General features: G+C 47.2%; 2 protein-coding genes across 5 annotated transcripts in view; one reads left to right on the top strand and one right to left on the bottom strand.

Annotated features, from left to right (window-relative positions):
* The window catches only part of AKR1E2 (aldo-keto reductase family 1 member E2), a 35,206-nt gene extending 12,796 nt beyond the window's left edge, over positions 1 to 22,410 (bottom strand). For 2 of the 4 annotated variants that reach the window (XM_070391287.1, XM_070391313.1), the window contains exons 1-4: positions 22,339 to 22,395; positions 2,759 to 2,849; positions 1,910 to 2,155; positions 571 to 738 (exon numbers count right to left, since the gene is read on the bottom strand). In XM_070391287.1, coding sequence (XP_070247388.1) covers positions 571 to 738; positions 1,910 to 2,155 — 414 coding nt within the window. In that variant the 5' untranslated portion in view covers positions 2,759 to 2,849; positions 22,339 to 22,395. Of the gene's footprint in view, positions 1 to 570; positions 739 to 1,909; positions 2,156 to 2,751; positions 2,850 to 22,338 lie in introns of all 4 variants that reach the window. The other 2 variants (XM_070391295.1, XM_070391304.1) reach the window with 2 other exon arrangements.
* Positions 22,411 to 22,480: 70 nt separating this feature from the next.
* Positions 22,481 to 23,293, top strand: LOC138992487 (malignant T-cell-amplified sequence 1). The gene has a single exon (XM_070391326.1). It carries the CDS (start codon positions 22,596 to 22,598, stop codon positions 23,139 to 23,141), a length of 546 nt encoding a protein of 181 aa, XP_070247427.1. The 5' UTR covers positions 22,481 to 22,595; the 3' UTR covers positions 23,142 to 23,293.
* Positions 23,294 to 23,523: the final 230 nt, after the last annotated feature.

Genomic DNA, 23,523 nt, shown 5'->3' with positions numbered 1-23,523 from the left:
GTCTAGTGCTGTCCCAAGGCAGGCTGTCACCCCTCCCACCGACACTGCTGTTAAGGTCTCGTGCCTTCTGTCTCATGTTTAAAGGACTCTGCTTTCACCTTCACAGTCTCCTCTACACAGAACAACTCTGGCTCAACAGAAGGTAAAACCTTCAGCGGTGCTCCTTGGTGAGAAGAGAACTCCTTAAATGGCGATCAGGTCTTCTGTGATCAGGCTCGTCCACGGCTCCAGCATCACCGCTCCTTGTCTCCGCTGCCAACATTGCTCAGTCCAGGAACACCAAGCTTCTCAAGGGTCCCCATGCACCCCCCACCACCACCACACTGTCCCATGCCTCCTGCCTTTGCTCTAGTTGTCCCTTCCGCTTGTCACACTGTCCCCGACCCCTTCACCTGCACCACTCCCAGCACGTGCACAAAGCTGCAGAAGCCCTTATCAGATCTGGTTCAAATATGAATGAAGTCAGCAGCTCTATGGGAGCCCAGAAAACCATCCCCGTGCTATGTCAGCTGTCTCAACACCCAAGCCCTGAGCGGCCTGCACATGCTCTACCTGCAGGCCAAGTCCTACCTTACTGACGATGAACAGGTCCTCCCGCCGAACCACGCCCTCCTGGATCTTGCTCTGGATCCCGGCTCCGATCTCACTCTCATTGCGGTACAGGTAGGCGCAGTCAAAGTGTCGATATCCCACATCTATGGCCACTTTCACTGCCTCTGTCACTTCCCCTGGAGCCGCCTGCAGAATGAACAAGATCCAAGGAGTTGCCCGGCTGAGTACCTGCAGCAGTAATAAACTAGGTGCTTGTAAGCCACTCAGCTTTCGTGGTTGGCTGTTATGCAGCACTTCTTGGGCAACAGATTTCAATGGCAGATTTGTAATCTTACAAGATTAAAAATAAATAAAATGAAGACTTTGTATGGATCAAGGAAAGGTGATTAGGATTAATCCAATTCTATACCACCGAAGTCCAACAGTTTTCACAGCTTTTCCTTACCCTGGGTACGAGAATGTGTGGACTCCTACATCCGGCTGAGTACAGAAGACATAGTGCATACAAGAATTAAAGTCAAGACAAGAAAATCAAGACAGTTAAATCCATAGAGTGCTTATTGAACAGTGACAAATGCATGGCCTTGGCTAGAAGCTGAGAACCACCAGTGAAACCACATCCTGGCCTCTAAGAGTTGTTAAGTGGATAGAAGAAATAATTCAAATAATATTTAGATGAGTGGTGGGTTGATCATTCTAATTCCTACTCTAATTTCCTAGGTGACTTCTTACAGGAATATATATATATATAATCAAAGACTACATTTTTTTTAAAAAAAGAAAAGAAAAATTGAAAGTTAGTTAGTGCCAAGTCTCAAAGCACCGACAGGTCAGAAATCCAAAGTAGAGAAAGTTCCCAAGTTCAAAGTGCTTCCGCTATCAGGTTTACACAGGGGACCTGAAGTTACAAAGTTCCTATTTAAAGCCAAGTTGACAAGGGCAGAATTCCTTCATCTTATTGATTCAGATAACTTTCCAGGAACAGTGGCCTCTGATCTAGTTAGGTGACTGCCACTCTTTCTGTCTGTACGCAAGCCCGACGATCTTTTCTTCTGGGCTTGCTTCCCCAAACATTAGTTCTGAATAATTGTGATTTGGCTTCAATATGCAATATCAGAGACAACCCCCATTTCCAGACAATCTGCCATCTACAAATCCCATCTTTCAGACGCAGGAAGCCTCCCGGGGAGTTACAGGGACTAGCTGGCTGGGGGCTGCAGGTGTCCCCGCGGGTTTCTCCTCTCCGGGGCGTCCAGGGAGGTGGCCACCAGGTTGTCCCTGCGGGTGGCCCCTCCACAGCAGAGCGAACCGCGGTGAGGAAAGGCGCCGCCTCTCCAGGACCCAGAAGCCGCCTCACCTTCCAGGTGCCCAGGCCCAGAACAGGGATCTTCTCCATCCTTCGGAGCGGCTTCTGTGGCGGCGGTGCTGCTCTGGAGGTGAGCCACCGCGGCGGACTCCAGATTGGCGGGTGGCTCCGAGGTGGCGGGTTAGTGGGCATCTCGGCTGGGGGGGCGGCGCCTGACGCGGGGGCCGCGATTGGCCGGTGGCTCCGAGGTGTCCGGATTGCGGACCGCACCGTCCTGGCCAGTGGACACGCCCACATCTCGGGAGAAAGTTGGACGTTGGGAAGCGGGGTGCGCGCGCTACGAATTGAGATCCTGGCAGGTCCCAGGCGCAAAGGCGGACGGATGCGCAGGGGTCCCCAGGGTCCCAGGGTCGGCAGAGCCCCCCCTCCCCCCAGGGCAGCCCTGAGAGGACCCGGTCTAGGGCGCTCTGTGCACCACTCTGGGCGCCTGGGACGAAGGTAGGTCAGGGCAAGGCACTGGGCCGCTCCTCCGGGGACCAGGGGCAGGAGCACTCTTGCTGGAGCCTCAGGTCCTCAGGTGGAACTGGGCGGAGTCATTGCCCTGGCTGAGCAATGGAACTGGGCACCCCACGACCACAATAGACGGAATTCAAGGGCATGGAGTATTCCAGGTCTCACTCATCTCCCCCGCCCCACTCTCCTCCCCTCCGCCCAGGGCCTGCGACCCCAGTGCCTGGATGACTCCAACCAATAGTGTGTTTTGTTGTTCCCGGCCTGCGGCTGCAGTGCTGGGGCTGACCACCAGGGGGCGGGCTGTGCCCACTGGGCTCAATGGAGTAACTGGGGCAGGGAAGGGGTCAGTCATGCTGGGCGTGGCCCTGCCTCTGACCCACCTGGTACCTTTAATTCTTAGCCTCCATCTTCATGATGATGTGAGCTGCTCAGAGGCGGGAAGAGGGCTGTGAGATCCTCTCATTGATTTATTCAGTTACTGTGAAGAAAAAAAAATTAGTTTTTATTTGTGGGAATATCAGAAAATTCTTTATATACTGCTTTCACGTCACAATATGGCCACAAGTATTTTTGCATTTGGTACTGTTTATATTGTTTGACCCGTCGCCCCTCTTTTGTCCCACTCCAGCGTGAAAATAAGTCGTCCCTGAACTGGATGAGACTTGCAGGGTGGGGACCATGCAGGCAGACACACTGCAGAAGCTGGTAAAGTACCCGGTGTCTGCCCTCCAGAGCAGACTACTGTGTCCCGCCTCCCTGTCTATCTACTGAAACTTCTCCAGCACCCAACAGGTCACCCCTGCTGTGGAAAAGGTGGGTGCTTCTCCCCCACTACAGCACAGGGGTTACTCTGCCACCTCCCAGCTGGGTGTCTTGAGAATGTCACTTCACCTCTCTGAGCCTCAGTTTGCTTGTGTGAAAACTGGGGTGCTATGAGGACCAAACTCAGAGGGCTATTGTCAGGACTAAGTGGGATAAGCCATGGAGAGTGCTGACCCTGTGCCTGGCCCTGTGGGAAGGGCTGCTGAGGGCTATGGTTTTATTTATGATTTTCTCTTCCCCAAGAAGCTCTCTGCCTCAAGCCTTACTTATTCTGTGGCCTGGGAAAAGCTGCTTCCCATTTGTAAACTGCTTTCTATCTGGGTGTCACATTCTATCTGGGTGGTCCCCTGTCCTGGGTGTAGCCAGAGCAAAGACTCTTAGAGGATTGCTGAGGGGCCTCAGGTACACTCAGATATCTGAGAAGGTTCATTCTATTAACAGTAGATCTATTAAGTGCCTACTGTGTGCAGGCCCCTTTCTAGACACTTGGCATAGCTCAATGGATGGAGCAGACTAAAATCCCTACCCTCCCTTGCTTCCATTCCAGTTGGGGCATCAGCCAGTGCCACTGGACATCACAGCAGGTAGAGGAAACAGGATGTTCAATGTGACACCTTTCTAGGCTGGAGCCCGCTGAGCCGGAGCCCTAGGGTGGATGATTGTGAGCATAAGGGGAAGGGTTGGTGTTGGGGCTACTCAGGGAGAGCAGCCAGAGGTTGGTGTAGGGACATGTTCTGCCTTTGGAGAGGCATTTGGGTGACCTCTCCTCCTCTTGCAGCTCCAGCACCATCTCCAGAGTGGCTCTGGCTCCAGCATCAGTTCCTGTAGCATCTCCAGAGCCAGATCCAGCTGTATAACTACGGGGCCCAAGCCCGCATACAGCTGGAGGCACTACTGTCATTAGATTTGATGCCACCTCCAGCAGCAGGTCCAGAGCCAGAGCCAAGTGTATGACCGATTCTAACAGCAATTCCAGAGCTAGAGGCCACTCCAGGAGACGCTCAGAGTGGCCTTATTTTCCCGCGTGTGGAACAGGAGCTGCACCTGGAGCCTCCCTCCGCGCCAGCACCTGAGCTACACCCAGCACCAGAGTTGGCCTCCTCTCCCCTCTGGTGGTAGCACTTTTTTTTTTTCAGTTTTCCTTTTATATTTAAATTTAAAAAAAACATTTGTTAAAATTTAAATTCAGTATGATGCAACCTTTAAATCATTTTAAACTGCAATTTGGAGGCATTAAGCATTTCCCTACGCTGTGCAGCCAGCCCCACCGTCTAATTGCAGACTGTTTTCATCTCCCCAAGAGGAAAGCGCACACCCAGTGGTCACTGCCTCCCCTTAGCCCCCAGCAACAGCTAACCTGTTTTGTCTGTTTCTTTACCTAGTCTGGATTATTCATATAAATGGAATCATACTATGTGGCTTCTTATGTATGCCCACATATTTTAAGAAGGACTCATTTTTGCTTTTCTTAAAATTTAAAATAGCACTTTTTATTTAAAAGAGAAATCCCAGATGAAAAAAAGATTATATGTGAAGACTGAAGCCCTTATAGTAGGTATGTTCAGAATCTGGGGCGGGGTGGAAGTGGGGCCGCTGTTCTAAGTGTCACCAGGAGCCAGGAGCCATAAAGAAACAGCTGGCTCTTTGGTGACCATCTGAAACAAGGAAAACATACCAGTGGAAAGACAAATGGAAACTAAAACAGCATTCCTCAGAACCCGAGGACAGAGAAAGGTTGAACACACTGATGGTACCAAAATCTCTGAAAAAACAGTTTTAAAGGGATCCAGAAATGAAACATGCTGTGCAAACGGGAAGCAGGGCACATGGCCTATGTGCCAGAATGGCCACCTCCCTGCTGAGGGCATACACTGCTAGCATGTCACCACTGAAGTATGGTAGCAATCATCTCAGGTAGAAACTATAGTTTAACCCTGCTGTTTGGCTTCTGTACTTACTTGCTTTGATTAACAATAGAAAAGTTATTTTGATTTTCTGAATTATACAAATAATCCCATTCGATTGAATACCCTATTGATTGTAATGTGAATATCCCATTGGCTGTGGTCATACTGTTTTTAGAAAGCACATTCCTCTGTACCTGGGAACCAGGACAGCACAATTATCCCAAGACCTGAGGGCTCCAGATAATGTGTTCCTGTCAACTCAGTGGTCCCGAGACCCGAGGGCTCTAGATAATGCATTCTGGTTGACTCATTGGTCCCAAGACCAGGACAACACAATTACTCTAAATTGCCTCGATGGCTCTAGATAATGTGTTCCTGTTAACTCAGTGGTCCCAAGACCTGATGGCTCCAGATAATGTGTTTCCGCTGACTCAGTGATCCAGAGGAGACCCAAAACTATAATTAACATGCTTAAGTCTGCTTCTGTAAACTGCTTTTTTGCAAACTAGGTTCCTCATTCCAAACCCTGGGATGTAATCGATACCTTTGTGATTTTTGCCTATATAAATCTGGTGGTGGGCCTGCGAGATTTGGGAGAGCGAAATGCCCCCTCTTAGTCCCGGATTTGCAATAAATATGACTCCTTAATTCGACTTCTTGAGGTGTCCTTGTGTGATTTGCGGGCTACATTACAACACCATCTCTAGCAGGGTTTATGTCGGTTGATAACCAACTTTGGGGACAATGTGAGGAAGCAGAGGCCCCACCAGATCCCCTGGAGAGAATTGTGAAAGGACACTCATCTCTGGGAGGGAGCATAAAGTTCCACAGGTACCAAGGTACAATCTTTACCTAGCAGTGCTGAGCCTAGAAATGTATCCTGAAGAAATGCCTACATAATTCTTCCAAGCTTATTTATAAGGCTACCCATTACAGTCCACACAGACTATTCATTGTGGGGCCATTGCCCTGGTCTTGGCCCCATCCATGCTCCTGTCCTTCTTGCCCCATAATCTAGCTTCTGAGCAGAACAGTGGGTCTGCTATCCGGGACAGATGGGGGAAATGGCCTGACTGCCTGCCCGCTCCCTCTTCCAGGCACAAACCCCTTTTTCTCAGACAGGAAAGCACATCAAGGTTGAACAATAGGGATGACCTTGAACATGTCTAAGGGTTGGTGGTCTAGGGCAAGTCGAGATATCCCTCCAAGATGCTCCACCCAGCCCCTCCTCCCACCAGAAAAGGCACAACCCTAGTGGCCTCTCAATTTTGGAGGCAACATATTTCTCATTTTAGTATGTGACTCTAGCCCAGTGGTCGGCAAACTGCAGCTTGACAAATCATGGCTCGCGAGACACATGCGGCTCTTTGGCCCCTTCAGCGTGGCTCTTCCACAAAATACCGACTTCTGCGCATGGGCCACAAAGTTTCAATCGCACTGTACATGCGCGCCCGCATGTGGTATTTTGTGGAAGAGCCACACTGAAGGGGCCAAAGAGCCGCATGTGGCTCGCAAGCCACAGTTTGCCGACCACGGCTCTAGCCCATTTACCCATTGAACTGAAAAGCTGCTAGTTTTGAGCTGGGCCCAGAACTATAGAAGGCTTTGCAATAGTTCTAGGCTGCCATGCAGCTTTTCTGTCCTTGGGCCATGAGCAATTACTCTAAATTGCCTCAAAGGCTCTAGATAATGTGTTCCTGTTAACTCAGTGGTCTCAAGACCCAAGGGCTCTAGATAATGCATTCTGGTTGACTCATTGGTCCTAAGACCAGGACAGCACAATTACTCTAAATTGCCTTGATGGCTCTAGATAATATGTTCCTGTTAACTCAGTGGTCCCAAGACCTGATGGCTCCAGATAATGTGTTTCCGCTGACTCAGTGATCCAGAGGAGACCCAAAACTATAATTAACATGCTTAAGTCTGCTTCTGGAAACTGCTCTTTTGCAAACTAGGTTCCTCATTCCAAACCTTGGGATGTAATCAATACCTTTGTGATTTTTGCCTATATAAATCTTCTGAGATACAATTTGAATACTTTATATAGATATTTATATACTAGAGGCCCAGTGCATGAAATTTGTGCACTGGGGGGGAGAGGGGCAGGGCAGGGTGTCCCTCAGCCCAGCCTGCACCCTCACAATCCAGGACTGCTGGCTCCCAACCACTCACCTGCCTGCCTGCCTGATTGCCCCTAACCACTCTGCCTGCCTGCCTGATCACCCCTAACCAGTCTGCCTGCCTGATCATCCCTAACCACCTCTGCCTCAGCCCCCACCACTGTGGCTTCGTCTGGAAGGATGTCCAGAATGACGTCCAGACGGTCGTTCAGCTGTTCAGTCTAATTAGCATATTACACTTTTATTGTTATATATAACCCAGTTTCTTTGGCTAGAACTGTCAATACTATGCTAAGTAGTGTTATGCCCAGATTTCAGGATCCCCAAGAAACCACACCAGGGAGCCAGCCATGTCCGATGCAAAAACATAAGAGTCTGTATTCGAGCTAGCTCGGCTTCCCCACCTCACTGACACAGCAGCAGGAAGCAGAGAGAGAGAACTCTGTGTGGAGAGGGGTTTTATAGGGGGTTGGAGTAAGGGGAGGAGAAAGGGCTGTGGGCCTTGCCGATTGGCCAGGCGCAAGTCGGTGTCTTGTTCCTGGGTGTGGCTAGCAGAGGCTTAGACTTCCGGGAAGAAGCTCCTTGCCAAGCACATGGCCAAGGTAAGATGGAGGGTATAGCACTTACCCTGGGGCAAGATGGAGGGCGTAGCCCTTACCCTGGGGCAAGATGGAGGGCCTAGCCCTTACCCTTTCATTCCCCCCTTTGTCTTGGAACTTCTGGCTCAATCATGAGATGGACTGCATTTCTATTTCACCGTTGTTAGAGGCCCGTACTGGGCATACAGAACTATCAATTGAACTATCCCTATATGCTTAACAAATGGTCTGGTGGAAGAGAAAAAAAACCATTTTAGCTTTAACAACCTCTATTGAAATAGGATTTTTCTTCTTAAAATTCCTCCATGGCTATCAAAAAGCCAAATTAAGATTAATTTATCTACTGTATTCAATGTGGCCTGATGTTTGCATAAACACAACAAGAATGGTAACTGACTACCTTTGCTGGAATCTCATGGTTGAATCTTAATGTGCCCCATAGGGCCAGGAAGCCAAGCCATCCAGCTGCCATCAGGCCCGCCTGCAGTATCTGCTGAGTTAGGTGAATCCCTCACCTGTATTAACTCCACCTGAGCCCACGCTCCAGGCTTTAAGGCCCATCTCAGTAGCCCTCCTACCCGTTGCGGCCCAGAGTGTGTGGGGGTTCCGCAGGGATGCAGAGGCATCTTTACTGCTCCCCTTCTACTCTTTCCAACCACCAGTGATGGTAGGGCATGGGCCTGACGCTCCAGCGCCAGCCATCTTCAGGGCTCCCAAGCAGGATACCAGGTTTTCTTCGTGGCATTTTTACTGGCTTTGTCTTTAGAGCTCAAACAGGGCTCTTTAAAACATGATACTCCAGTCAAAGTTTTCCGTTAATAAAACCATTATTAGGAACCAGTCTTATTGAATCTATGCAAAGAAATGTATTGCCATGACTTATTTAGCATTGCCAATATTTCAGAGGAATTATATAAGGAGAAAAACATACTGATCTTTTTTTTGGATGTGGGGGGGTGTAAATGATTAGTCTTGGGCTCCATCCTGCACATCTGCAAAGAGACTCTAGCTCAAAACTCTATCCAAAATCGGACAGTGCGTGCATTAGTTTTAAGCCAGCTTTTCTCTCTACACGTGCACAGAAATCCCAGATGCATTTACTTGAGGAAGGGGTGACCTGTTTTCACAGATCCTCACTCAGACGCCCACCCGACCGAAGTCGTGGAGCCACACAAAGGAGGGGAGAGGACAGGCCCCCTCCCTCCACACTCACACACTATCACCAGACATTCACTCAGAGTTTAAACAATAACAACTTCCCAACTCCTGAGGGAGCTCTACAGCCTCCCCCAATCTCCTTGAAATGATCAATCACAATACCCAAAGGAGCAGTCTGAGTCCGTCCCATAACATCCATCCAGTAAGTCCACAGAAAACAGAAAAACACAGAAACAGACAAACAGAGGGCCCCAAAGAACAGCCTTCCAACTCCATGGAAGCAACTAGACGATGGCCTTATGCCAAACTGGCGGGAGCGACCCGCCTCGTCTCAAATCTGTGAGGGGAATACACATCCCTCGTGAAGGGTATACGCATCCCTCCTGGGGAGTGGAACGTCTTCCAACTCTCCCTGGCCCGTGGTCCTTCAGCAGTGCGTCCGTCCACCTAGACTGCTTCGGGCACTACGGAATTTCAGAAGTGAGCTCACACAGGACAGATACAGAACAAGTCCCTGAACAGAGGCAGTAGAAAACTTCCTAGGAATGCTTCTCTCCTACCTTTTTTATTTTTTTATTTTTATTTTTTTTATTTTTCGCTTAAAGTATTACAAAGGGTATTACATAAGTGTCCTTTTCCCCCCCCCACCCTTGACAAGCCCCTGCCCTCCCTTACCCCCCAGTGTCTTATGTCCATTAGTTATGGTTATATGGGTGCATACAAGCCCTTCAGTTGATCTCTTACTCCCTTCCCTCCTGTCCCCCAACCCTCCCTGGCCTTCCCACTGCAGTACGACAATCAGTTTGAGGCAGCTCTGCCACTGTATTTATTATTGTTCAAAAGTTTGTAATGGTCTTAATTATCCATGAAAGAGTGAGATCATGTGGTATTTTTCCTTCATTGACTGGCTTGTTTCACTTAGCATAATGCTCTCCAGTTCCATCCATGCTCTCCTACCTTTTTTTAAAAGATAGGCCAGATTCGAACCCTTAGCCAGTCCAAGTTTTGACTGTGAGTACCATCTAGAAGCCTTTCCTCCAGATACAGGACAAGTCCCTTAGCACACAGAACAGAATACACAACACACAGATACTTACTGTGGCCAGTCAGACTCTACGGATTGGGGGGGTCCCTCAATGGTTTTGGGGATCCTGGACGAGCCCCCAAATGTTATGCCCAGATTTCAGGATCCCCAAGAAACCACATCAGGGAGCCAGCCATGTCCGATGCAAAAACATAAGAGTCTGTATTCGAGCTAGCTCGGCTCCCCCACCTCACTGACACAGCAGCAGGAAGCAGAGAGAGAGAGAACTCTGTGTGGAGAGGGGTTTTATAGGGGGTTGGAGTAAGGGGAGGAGAAAGGGCTGTGGGCCTTGCCGATTGGCCAGGCGCAAGTCGGTGTCTTGTTCCTGGGTGTGGCTAGCAGAGGCTTAGACTTCCGGGAAGAAGCTCCTTGCCAAGCACATGGCCAAGGTAAGATGGAGGGTATAGCACTTACCCTGGGGCAAGATGGAGGGCGTAGCCCTTACCCTGGGGCAAGATGGAGGGCCTAGCCCTTACTCTTTCAGTAGAAATTGGGGGAGTGAGTATCCTTTCCTGTTCCTGACCTGACAGCAAAAGCTTTCAATTTTTCACCACTGAGTATGCTATTAGATGTGGGCTTGTCATAAAAGGCCTTTATTATGTTGAGTAAGTTCCCTTTTATTCCTAGTTTATTGAATATTTTTGTTTGTTTTTTTGTTAATCCTCACCTGATGATATTTTTGCATTGATTTTTAGAGAGAGTGGAAGAGAAAGGGCAAGACCAAACATTGATGTGAGAGAGACAGAGATATATCCATTGGTTGCCTCCTGCATGCTCTCCAACCAGGGTCTGGGATTGAACCTGCAACTGAGGTAATTGCCCTTGACTGGAATTGAAACAAGGACCCTTCAGTCTGCAGGCCAACGCTCTATCTACTGAGCCACCCTGGCTAGGGCTTATTGAGTGTTTTTCTCATGAAAAGTTGTTGAATCTTGTCACATGCTTTTTTTTGCAAAAGTTGAAATGATGATTTTGTTTTTCCCTTTATTCTGATAATGTAGAGTTTTTTGGTATGTTAAACCATCCTCAGAATAGACTCCATCATGTTTGGCTTCTGTCCTGATGCTGGTGAGATTCACAAATGTTTGTGGGAATCTATACTGTTGTTTTCCATGTCTATCCTCACATACTACCTTACTACCTTGATCACTGTAGCTTAAGGAAAAGTGATCTGAGTAGCTGGAATTGTGTATCCTCTAACATTGTTTAAGATTGTTCTGATTACTCTTGGCCCTTTGTATTTCTATATCAATTTTGAAATTAGCTTATCAATTTCTACAAAGATATCTGCTGAGACACTTTTTAGGGATTGTATTGAATCTATAAATCAAATTGGAAGAATTGACATTTTAACACTATACCAGGGAAAAAGACATCAGACCTTAAAAAGAAAGAAATGATAAGCCAGGAACAAATATTTGCAACTCATATCTCAGACAAAGGACCTAATGTCCTCAATAAATAGATATTAGAAACTGATGAGAAAAGAGCAGCCACACAATAAAAGTGGACAAAATACATCATCAAACACTTCACAAAAATGAGTACTCTTATACACATGAAATATGCTCAGTCTCAGTTATTTGACAAAATTACCCAATCTAGAAGATTGAAAATATACTATGAAACTGTGCAGAAATAGGAACTTTTATCATCAGTGATGAAAATGCCAGTTGCCTTCCAATGAAGGCAGTTTGATCACATTGATCAAACTTACAAATGTATTTACTTCTAATTCAATAGTCCCAGGTTCAGGGAATTTATCCCATGGAAACATGTCCACACTTGACATATGTACATGGTCACCCATCACAGCCTTCTTCATAAAAGAAAAGATTGAAAACAACCCAATTTTCTTCATTGTCTCTAGGTTATATGAGCGATGGCCATCTCTGAGATGGAATACAATGTAGGTGGGGAAAAGATCAGGAAGAAAGAGTGAAGAAAGGAAGCTACTAATTTGCAAAGGTCTCTCACTGGTGCTGACTGCTCACAGGGGTGGCCCTCACTGTTCTGCCCCACCCATGTCAAGCTGGCTTTTTTAGCACCTGGAAACATGACTTTACTAGTGTGCCACCAATGCCAGAGTCTTTGTGGCCAATGGGGGTTACCCAGGGATCTGGGCCACGTGTGTACAATGACCAGAAGGATCCCAGTCAGTCTCCCGGAAGACATTGCCCAGTTCCCCTGTTAAGCTCAAACCCCAGCTTCTGGGGTTATCAGTGGGAAGATAGATCACAGGGATTTCTTTGTCTTATAGGATCAAGAAAAACTTCATGGAGGAACCTAGGAATGGTTTCCTCGAATGACTACTTTATTATTTATTTATTTATTTAAAAATATTTTTATTTATTTCAGAGAGGAAAGGAGAGGGAGAGAGATAGAAACATCAATGATAAGAGATCATCATTGATTGGCTGCCTCCTGCACACCCCCTACTGGGGATTGAGCTTGCAATCAGGCATGTTCCCTTCATCAGAATTGAACCTGGGACCCTCTGTCCACAGGCCGACACTCTATCCATTAAGCCAAACCAGTGAGGGCCAAATGCCCATTTTAAATATGACAAACCTGAGGGCAGTTAAGGGAATGGCCAGATGGGATCACCAATATCACGGGTGCTCAGATCAAGGGCCCTGCCCACATACTCTCCAGTCCCACCCAGGTTGGTCCTGAGCTGCTAGACAAAGACATATATATGACCCCGATCCTGGTAGCTGCTCCCAAAAGAGCTGGGATGGCTTGACTGTGACCCACATTTCCTCTTTAAGCCCTGCTCCAGTGTGTTTCCTCCCATAGTACCTAGTAGGCACTTACATATGCACTGAATCAGTGTAATCCTCCCAACAATCCTATGAGGTGGTTGCTTTCATTTTACAGAGGCGAGACCTGAGACACAAGTCTTGGGTTGATTGGTTCATTTACTGATGCACTCAGCCCCTGTGTACTGCTCCCTGTAGTGTGCAAGCAACTAGAAGATATATGTGAAGTCCAGACACCCTCCCTGCCCTTAGAGCTCACAGCACACCAGGGGGGACAACATCTAACCCACAGCCAGTAAATGGAGGCTCCAAAGTTATGGCCACCTCTGGCACACCCATGGAGTTAGTTAGAGCTAGCTCTGGCACTCACTATACAGCTAGACCTAGGGCCAGATTGAGAGTTACAGCCAGTTCCTGTTCTATATCTGGACCTAAAGCAATATCCATAATTCATCCTCTCATCATTTCTGGTACCAGTGCCAGAATTATAGTCAGCCACAGAACTAGAGCCACCTCTAGGGCCAGCTGTAGCAGCACTGCCTAAGATGGAGCCTGCTCCAGCACCAGCGCTGGCACCAGATCCCATGCTAGTTCCACAGTCAAAGCCAACTGCATGTCTAGCATCAGCTTTCACACAGGCTCCCATGAGGGAGGCACCCTGGCAGCTCTGTCAATATTGGCTCCTGAGCTCCAGCCAGGGCCCGCGCCAGCACCAGAGTTGCCCTTCTCTTCCTTGTGATGATAAATTTTTAAAAGAATTTCCTTTTTCCAATTCATATACTACATGGTTTACTAGATTTTCTGTTTTAAAATCTAGATACAGTGAAATTTTAGCTTTTAATTACTTTTAAATTTGTATAACTCAGTGGCATTAATATCCTGTGCAATAATCAACACTCTATGTCTAGAATGCTTTTACCATACCCAACAGTAATTCTGTACACATTCATGCAGATGCCAGACTCTGCCAGGCACTTTGGACCTGAGTTTGGCCTGGGGGGCCCCTGGAGTTCTGCTCAGGAGCTGTGGGAACTTGGCTTCTTTTGTGGGTGCAGAGTGGGAAACACAGGCATCAGGAAGTGTCCCTCAGGGAGGTCCCTCACCTCCACCACCACCACCACTTATGTCTTTCTGTTTCTATGCAATTCCTTATCCTTGACCTATTGGCACCTCCTAAGCACAGCTAACCTTTCCTCTGCCTCTGCCCCTCCAGAACTGAAGTCCCCTGACAACGCCAGCCTGTTCTATACCATGCAGCCTCCCTCTCATGAAGCAAATAATGCCCCGGAGTGTGGAGGACACCTTCTAATTGGTCCCTTGTGTTGGCCAGCATAAGGAGGGCCACATCCCCCAGGGACAGGCTAGTCAGGGCACTAGGACACATACAGAGTACAGTGCCCCAGACCAGGTGGGCATCTTCTGCTCAATCTGCCAGCCCAAGTCACCCCAGGAGTCCAGATTCACCTTGAAACTCTCCTGCTATAGCCTCAATGCCTAATCTTCAATGGGCTGGCTTGGCGTCCCCTTGTTCACATACGGCCCTGGGTGTCTTCTGCTCTTTGGGAACCAGATTAGCTGACACTTTCCAAGGAGCACTGGCAATGAGCATAGCATCCTGCCCAGCTCAGGACACTGCCCTCTGTACCGTACACTTCCCTCATGGCCACTGGTGCACATGGACCATCTTACTATCCAGCCACAAGGGCCAGCACAGCTTCCATTCCTCGTCCTCAGACCAGTTCAAACATGTCTCCTGTCTTAGCAACATGGATGTGCTGAAGTGCTCAGCATTCACTGAGTCAGCTCTTTCAATCTTATGGGGAAAAGAACAAGCAAGCCTTCCTGGGGTTCCCATTGGCCAGGACATGAAGTTCTCACCTTGCCCCACTTTCCTGATATATATTACCCTTCTCAGCCCCTCCCTTCCCAGAAGTAGGCCTGGCATTCCTGAAAGAGTCTGGCATCTGTGGCTTTTGCTGTCCTCACAGCTCTGGGAGCCAACATCCCTGTTATCCCCAGGTCATCCAAACATAGGTCAACTCCCAGCAGCCCCTCTTTGTCTTCAGCTTCCACCACACCTGAGCCACTTTGTCAGCCTGGATGTGGACAACCGCAACATGCACAAGAGCATTCTGGTGAGCTGGGCAGGTGCGGTGTCCCCTCGGTTCCCTCACTCAGACCTGAGTATATACCCCTCCTGAATGGCTATTTTGAAAAGTAACAAGCTCTGGGATTTCTAGGTATTGTGGCATCCCTGGGAGGAGGCAGATGGCCACCAGAGTCCCCCACTGTACACAGGCTCATCTCGGCCTAGTCAGGTCCCAAACCAATTGCAGTGTTAGAACCAGGGCCAGATACAGAGCTAGAACCACCATAAGGCTTGAGGAAGGGCCAGTTGCAGGACTAGCTCTAGTGTCAGTTACAAAGTTAGAGCCTGTGCCAGCACCACCTCCTGCACTAGCTTCACAGCCAGCTCTTGAACTAGAAACAGCTCCAGCGCCACCACCAGAAGGAGAACCACCAGCAAGAGCTCTAACACCAGCTCCAGAGTTAGAGGCCACTTTGGCCTCCTGTGCCAAATCCAGCAACAGTTGCATCGCCACTTCTAGAGCTAGAATCTGCTCCAGATTCCAGAATTAGAGCGGTCCCAGGCTGGAATGGGAGCAGCACATTTCAGAGGAAGAGTCAGGTTCAGAACTAGATATGCTGTCTGGAAGGGCCAGACTGGCTACTTGTTGAAATCACTGCTCAGGAGAGGTCTACACCCAGAGAAGTCCAAGTGAGGGGACCACCCCACCCATGGATATCACGAGGGTGCTCTTGTCCATGTTGCTGCTGCATTCTCTGAGCTGACAGGGATGAAGCAGTGCCACCCACCTGCTGGATGTGAATCAACTGCAAGGAGCTGTGGTTGCAGACCACGGAGGCACCATGTATGTGGCTGTGTGGCAGTCAAGGGCACAGTGGAAGCTGACGAGACGCTGCTGGAGGTTGAACCAATGTTGCAGATTTGGAAGGACTAAGTGGAGGTTGACTCCCAGAACAGTGGGAGATGGTAAGGTCAGCAGAAGTTCCAGACTCTTCAGGGAACCCCATGCCAGGGTGCAGCTTCCGGAAATTCTAGAAACTGGGACTTCTTGACTTGTTCATGGGTGCAGATTGGGGAACATGGGGCTCAGAAGGGAGGTGCTGTGGCAGTGCTGACAGGGAGAAGGGGGAAGGCACTCACCTTCTTTTCTTGGCCATCAGAGAACGCTAGGAAAAAGCTCATGTTGATCTCCTTCAGTTCAGAGCTGGAGGAGCCAGCTGAGTGCTCACTGAGCACACCAGCAAGTACCCTCTGTGAGGCAGAACTGTATCTGTAATGGTCACAGGACTTGGAGTGGGAGTTGCCACTGGTCCTGCGTTCTCCTTTGGAGCCCTTGTGTCTGACTGTACAGCCAGCCCCACTGGGAAAGTGGGTGTCCCAGGGTGCCCTTGGGCACAGGTGGCAATGGCCACACCCAAGAAGACACAAGGGAAGTTCACAGAGGACAATGATAGGTGGTGGGGAGGGACCCATGCCAGCATTCCTTAGCAAAAGTAATTTGTCTTTTAGACCCCAGAGAGTAGAAGATACCCAAGGCTCTGAGTGTCTCTGGGAGAGGTCAAGCCAGCTGTTGACCAGCTGGGAGGCAGACGACTACCACAGCCCTCCACTGTACATGAGGACACTGAGGCAGGTCTCTTCTCTTCCCTGGAGAGCTCCTGGGGATCTATGCTTTGGTGGGGGTAGATAACATGCTACACTCAGCTCTCTCCAGTTCTAGGATGCCGATAGACTACCTGGATTGTTTCTTACAACCTTCCCCGCACCCCACCCCCCCAAGGACTCCTTGCCTACATTCAGAGCCCTGTGTGGCTTGGTTCTTTCACCCTCCCAGTGTGCACTCCTTGCCCCCACTCCAGCCTCCCCTAGAGCTTTCTCACCTGGGGACTCTGCAAGCCCTGGCCTGCCTCACAGCTCCCTACCTGCAGTGCTCCTCATCTATGATGGACTCACCTCCAAGGCTGGGCTCAGGGGCCACCTCCTTGGGCTTCTGTTAACAGCACAGCCTTTGGGGTCACATTGACCTGGGGTAGTGTTACAGCCCTGGGACAAGCAAGCTCATATCCTGACTTTGCAGAGCCTCAGTTCAACTGGCCTTGGTCACTTACAGCTGGAGGACCTTGAGCTCTGGTACCCACTGCTCATCTCCAAAATGGGGTGGACTCACCGATCACATGGGGTTCTCTAATAGCAATAATTACTCTAAACACTTAACTCTGCTCTCATTGTGGGGCCACCTCCTCCCAGGAGTCCCACCTTCCCCATTACACCAGCCAGGGACAGGCAGGAGCTCATGTCCTGGGCTCCTGCCAGAGGAAACAGGGAGGGGCATAAAGGAAGAGGGGGAAGGCAGCCTAAATTCCTCCTTGCCTGGAGTGTCTACTGCCTCCTCTAGGGCTCCTGTCCTAGCCATGAACAGAACTGGCCCCTCATGTAGTGTCTGGGGACAAGGACAGTGGGACAGGGGCTGTTCCACAATGCTCATGTCCCCAGGTCTCTGGCCCAACTGGCTGGAGTAGGGTAATGCAATGGTTCCAGAGGTTGTGGGGTCTCAGAGCAGTGGTGGCTGAGGTCCAGTGGTACAGGCTGGGCTGGGAACCATTGGTACATTGTGCATGCCATGAGGAGGCATCTCATGCACACACTGTCCAAGACCTTGTGTGTGCCCCGCAATGGACATGAGGCTGGCTGTTCTGCTGGAGTCCACATGTGGAGGGAAGCCATGCGCCCCTGAGTGTGCCCCACCACCCTCACCCAGAGGCCGGATCCACGTTGAGCTGGGCTCACGCGGTTCCCTGTCCAATCCTCGTGAGATAATCATGAAACTGAGGCCAGGAAAGGTAGAAATTGGTCCAGAGCGAGGTGGGTGTCCATATGGGAAGAGGATACCTAAGATCCTGGGGCCCCCTGCCCACTTTTCCCATGTGGGGCTGATTCTTCTGGCTATTCCCACACAAGGGCATGTGCACACACACACACCCCATTCTAACTATCCATCTATATGCTTAGTATGCTTAGTAATATATAGTGTAGTACTTCAAGGTTGGGAACCACATGTAGATTTCAATTTGGTTCTCCTGCCCTCTAATGGTCATTTCTCAAAATGCAGACAAAGCTGTATTAGGGGAAACATTTGAAACTATTAATGCAACCCAGGTATGTGAATCCTGCTTCAAATTTTGGATTTTTGGAGTAGATGAGAAACTTAGCAGAGTTACCTAAAGAACTGAGCAAAGAGGTAGAAGACATAAAAACATTTTGAATATTGTGAGGCTATTTTTACAATATACAAATAATTTTTCGAATTTCCAAAAATAGCTCATAAATTGAAGCAATGTGAAAATAGTTTTATATTTGAGAAGTTAAAAATGTAGGGCTAATGTGTTTTTATAGACATCATTTAAAAAAATAATTATTTTATTGATTATTTATAGATGGATACAGAGAAAATTGGCAAATTGTAAACTAATACCTATATTTAGAATGTGCTTCACTTAAGCTTGGGAAATATTTTGTGACGGTAGAGATGAATTTATTTATTTAGGAAATACAATTGAGGAAAAATAATTGTATGATTAAAAATAGTTATTTATTAGTTGAAAATAATCCTTCTAATATATAGTGTAGTACTTCAAGCTTGGGAACCACACATGTGGATTTTAGTTTAGTTCTCCTGCCCTCTAATGGCCATTTCTCAAAATGCAAACAAAGCTGTATTTTAAGGGGAAACGTTTGAAACTATTAATACAACCCAGGTGAGTGAGTACCACTTCAAATTTTGGAGATTTGAGGAACCTGAGAAATTTCCTCCATCAGTTTCCTCATTTTAACTTTGCAACATAAACACTATATCTCAAGTACATACTCTCTCGAGATTACAGACGTAAAATTGAATTCTGGCATCTCTTGACCATTTGACTAGTAAATTATCCAAAGCTACGGTAATTTTCTGTAAAATTTTTACACAGTATAATCTTAGACCTTATAACTACTGCACAAAGGGTGACTGCAAATAAATAAATAAATGAAACACTTTTAAATGTACTGCTTCCTACTGCTAAGTCCTTTGTATACTGTATTTTTTCCTCTCATAACCACTGCATACACATTGTGAAGTATATACAGTTTTATTCAGATTTCATGAAGAAATAAAGTAATACTAAGGGAGACTAATAAAACTTAGGAAGTGGTACACCCTGGCTTGAAACACTGAGTTTGGTGCCTTAACTTTCCTACTTTTAAAAATATATCTAGTTAATTAAGTTTGAATTAATTTTAAGTTATCTAACCAGGATAATTTGGTACTGTACTTCAATGTTTTTTTTTGTTGTTTTTTTTTTTTTTAATATATTTTATTGATTCTCTACAGAGAGGAAGGGAGAGAGATAGATAGTTAGAAACATCGATGGGAGAGAAACATCGACCAGCTGCCTCCTGCACATCTCCCACGGGGGATGTGCCCGCAACCCAGGTACATGCCCTTGACCGGAATCGAACCCGGGACCTTTCAGTCCGCAGGCCGACGCTCTATCCACTGAGCCAAACCGGTTTTGGTGAATGTTTTAACATATTAATTTAAGCAACATTTATGTATCACATTTTTTCATGTTAATGTATACCAGTCTCAAAGACTTAGGTTCTTCTCTACATTTTAAGAACCAGGCCCCATTTTAGAGAAGGTGAGTTTTAGGAAAACTAAACAAGTTTTTTTCATTTTTCAACTGAAGAATTTAAATACAGAAACTAGAGCTTAGTGTCCTCTTTATGATAGACAGCAAACAGATGCTTGTGGGCCAAGAAAAAGTTTACTCTGGAGAAGTTACATTGTACAGAATTGAGTATGATTTCAGATAAAAAGGATTATTGGCTTCAAAAAGATTTTTCACTGACTACACTTTTAGAGTCCTTTCTCTAAAATAGCTTCATTAAACAAATCCCTTGGGCATTTCTCTAATAGCCAGTTCCAAATCAGATTATTCCTGGATTAAACGATTAGTTATCTACGGATAGGTCACCCTGGTTAATTCTAGCCAGTAATGACTTTTCATCCTTTGGATTTCTATGACATTTTGTTTAAGCTGCTTACACAGTACTAACTTCATACATAAGAACAATGGGGCAACCCCTAAGAACAAAAGAAAAAGAATCACCCCATAAGAGTTAAGCACAAAAAACTCATACATAACAAGCAAGGTCAGCTGCTTGTAAAATAATCAGAGATGTATCTGGAAATGTGTGACTCTTCACAGGTTCAAATTGACTGGAGTGAAGTCTCAGGGAGGCAGATCAGAAACTCAGCCATAAATAGGAAAGCTCAAATCTAAAGCCAGTTTTACTTTCTCCCGTGTGAAGAGATTTTTAAAATATTCATGAAACCGTTATGTTAATTTAATAACAGCTATGTGAAATAATTAAAACCCAATTGTTCTGAATATTAATTCAAGCAATTCTCACCCTCATCCCCAGGAGATGGGTATTCTAGTTAATCACACATTCATGATGAATACACTGAAACACAGACAAGTTCAGTAACTCTCAGGATTCCATGTAATGGAGCAGGAGTCTTTCCTAGGTTCTAGGGTCAGCACACATAAACACCCCACTCTATGCTGCTTCAGTTAAGATGGTGTGGGTACCTTTGTGATGGTTATTTTTATGTGTCAACATAGCTGGTCCGGATATTTGGTCAAACATTATTTTGGATGTTTCTGGATGAGATTAACATATTAACCGGTAAAGCAGACTGCCCTCTCTAATGTGGACAGGTATCAGCCAACCACTTGAAGGCCTGAATACAACAAATTAGCTGACTTTTCTGAGTAAGAAGATATTCCTTCTGCCTGATGGCTTTTGAAGGGGAATATTGGTCTTTTTCTGACCTGGACTCAGCCTAGAATTTACACCAGGGGTCCTCAAACTACAGCCCGCGGGCCACATGCAAATACAAATATTGTATTTGTTCCCGTCTTGTTTTTTTTTTTTTACTTCAAAATAAGATATGTGCAGTGTGCATAGGAGTTTGTTCATAGTTGTTTTTTTTTTTAAACTATAGTCCGGCCCTCCAACGGTCTGAGGGACAGTGAACTGGCCCCCTGTTTAAAAAGTTTGAGGACCCCTGATTTACACCATTAGCTCTCCTAGTTCTCAGGCTTTTGGACTCACACTGACACCATTGGCTCTCTTGAATCTCCATCTTGAGTGTTAATATTGGGACTTCTCAGCCTCCATAATTGTGGGAGCCAATTTCTTATAATTGATACACACACACACACACACACACACATATACAAATAGAGAACCTAGACTAATACAGATTTTTGCCTTGAGAATGGGGCGATTACACATGACACCCTCATGTGCTGTAAGCTCTCCAGAATGGGGACATGTATGTTATCTTTCCACTATATATCCAGCACCTGTTCTAATTCCTGCTGCAGCACACTTCCCAGGTTAAGCATGTTTACTGGGGAGGAGAAGTGTCCAGATAGCAAGGATCTGCCTTTATTCTTTTCACACAGCACTGTCAGGGAAAGAAGGGGTCGGATCCCGGGGAAGAGGAAGTATTCTTTCATTCATGTATCAGGCACTCAGTGTGTACACAGTATACAGTATGAAACAGATCTTGTGCTAGGTGGAAGAACACAGAGATAAAATACACAATTCCTGCTCTCATGGACCTCTCACTTCTTCGGATGACGAGTAAAATCTATATAGATAAAAACCAATTCATATTAAGCGGGTACGGACCTAATAAATGGAGCTTCAAAAGACATGAATCCAAAGCTGACAGAGCTAACTTGAAGGAGAAATAGGACCATAATCATCATTTCAATATGCTGATCAGTAACTGATAATAACAAGTAGACGGCAAATCAGTAAGGAGAGAGAACACCTGAACAACTTCCTCCACCAACGGGGCAATACAGGCGTGCACCGAGCGCTGAACCCACACAAAGCTGCACATTCTTCTCAGGAGCACCAGGACCACTCGCCGAGACAGGCCGTGTACTGGGCCATGGGATGAGTTTGGATATGCTTAAAACGATTGGAATCCACCAGCATTTGCATCCTCTCTGGCCACAAACCCTCCTCTCTGGGTGCAGGTGGTGAGAGCTCGGAGGGGACAGGGTTGCATTCAGCGGCGACAGGCAGGAACTCTCTGCAATTATACGGACTTGAGCGCAACAATGTGAGACAGCGCGACAGGCGAGGCAAGATTGTGAGATACGCGGAAGCGGAACGCAGACAAGTCTCGACCCCTAGCGGTGACGTCAGAGGAGAGGCGTGTCAGCGGGGAGGTGACCCCGGTTTGTGGCTGGGGTAACTGGGTGATGATTCGGATTCCCAATAATTTAAACAAAGCACAGGTCCCGAAACAAGAAATATCGCTCTAACTCATCTGCCCTCTCAAGCCCCGCCCGGTTACCAAACGCTTTGGAGAATCCACAGACCCAAGCGGCCGTAGAGAGCGCCACGGCGTTCGGAGGAAAGGAAGTAGATTTTACGGCGAGCCGTAAAGTAGGGTCTACGGTGAGCTGTAAAGCACGTTCCCTTCCGGTTCACGACAGCAGCCCCGACCGTCTCTGCCGGCCTTCCTCCGGTAAGCGCCTCTGCCGACCCTCGCGAATTCAGTTCTTTCCTCTCTCGGGCCTTTCCCTACTGTCGCCCCCGCCACCTTGGATCATGTTCAAGAAATTTGATGAAAAAGAAAACGTGTCCAACTGCATCCAGTTGAAAACGTCAGTTATTAAGGGTATTAAGAACCAGTTGATAGAACAGTTTCCAGGCATTGAACCATGGCTTAATCAAATCATGCCTAAGAAAGATCCGGTTAAAATAGTGCGGTGCCACGAGCATATAGAAATCCTTACAGTAAACGGAGAGTTACTGTTTTTTCGACAGAGAGAAGGGCCTTTTTATCCAACTCTAAGGCTACTACACAAATACCCATTTATCCTGCCACGACAGCAAGTTGATAAAGGAGCCATCAAATTTGTGCTCAGTGGCGCAAATATCATGTGTCCAGGCTTAACCTCGCCTGGAGCCAAGCTTTACCCTGCTGCAGCGGATACTGTTGTTGCAATCATGGCAGAAGGAAAACAGCATGCCCTGTGTGTTGGCGTTATGAAGATGTCTGCGGAAGATATCGAGAAAGTGAACAAAGGGATTGGCATTGAAAATATCCATTATTTAAATGATGGGCTGTGGCATATGAAGACGTATAAGTGAGCCTCAGAAGGAAAACACTTGGGCTAAATATGGACATTGTGCTGTGTCTGTGTTTGTGTCTGTGTGTGACAGCATGAAGACAATGCTTCTGTGGTTATGCTGAATAAATTCAGCAGTTGCTACAAAAACAAAAAAGTAAAGATTTGGAACGAGTCCATGTCTGTATCTGTGTCATTGTGTGCATGTTTGTGTGAGTATGTATGCCTGTGAGTATGTCTGCATATGAGAGTGTGCATGTGTGCGTGCGTGTGTGTGTTCGTTCCCCCCCCCCCAACCCCCGCTCGCACGCATGTGTGTTTGCAGAGGGGTAATTAGGTTTGCTGTCTTGTCTATTCAAGCAGATAGCAGTTCAAACACAGGTAAGTTATCTCTTGCAGAAAAA

The sequence above is a fragment of the Myotis yumanensis genome, unplaced genomic scaffold (genome assembly GCF_028538775.1).
Source record: "Myotis yumanensis isolate MYYU_CA2020_CCGP unplaced genomic scaffold, mMyoYum1.0.hap1 SCAF_1, whole genome shotgun sequence".
NCBI lineage: Eukaryota > Metazoa > Chordata > Mammalia > Chiroptera > Vespertilionidae > Myotis > Myotis yumanensis.
This window is presented reverse-complemented; position numbering and strand designations above follow the sequence as displayed.

Coding starts and splice junctions, on each gene's coding strand:
- LOC138992487 (XM_070391326.1), top strand. CDS start 22,596: ATGTTCAAGAAATTTGATGAAAAAGAAAACGTGTCCAACTGCATCCAG.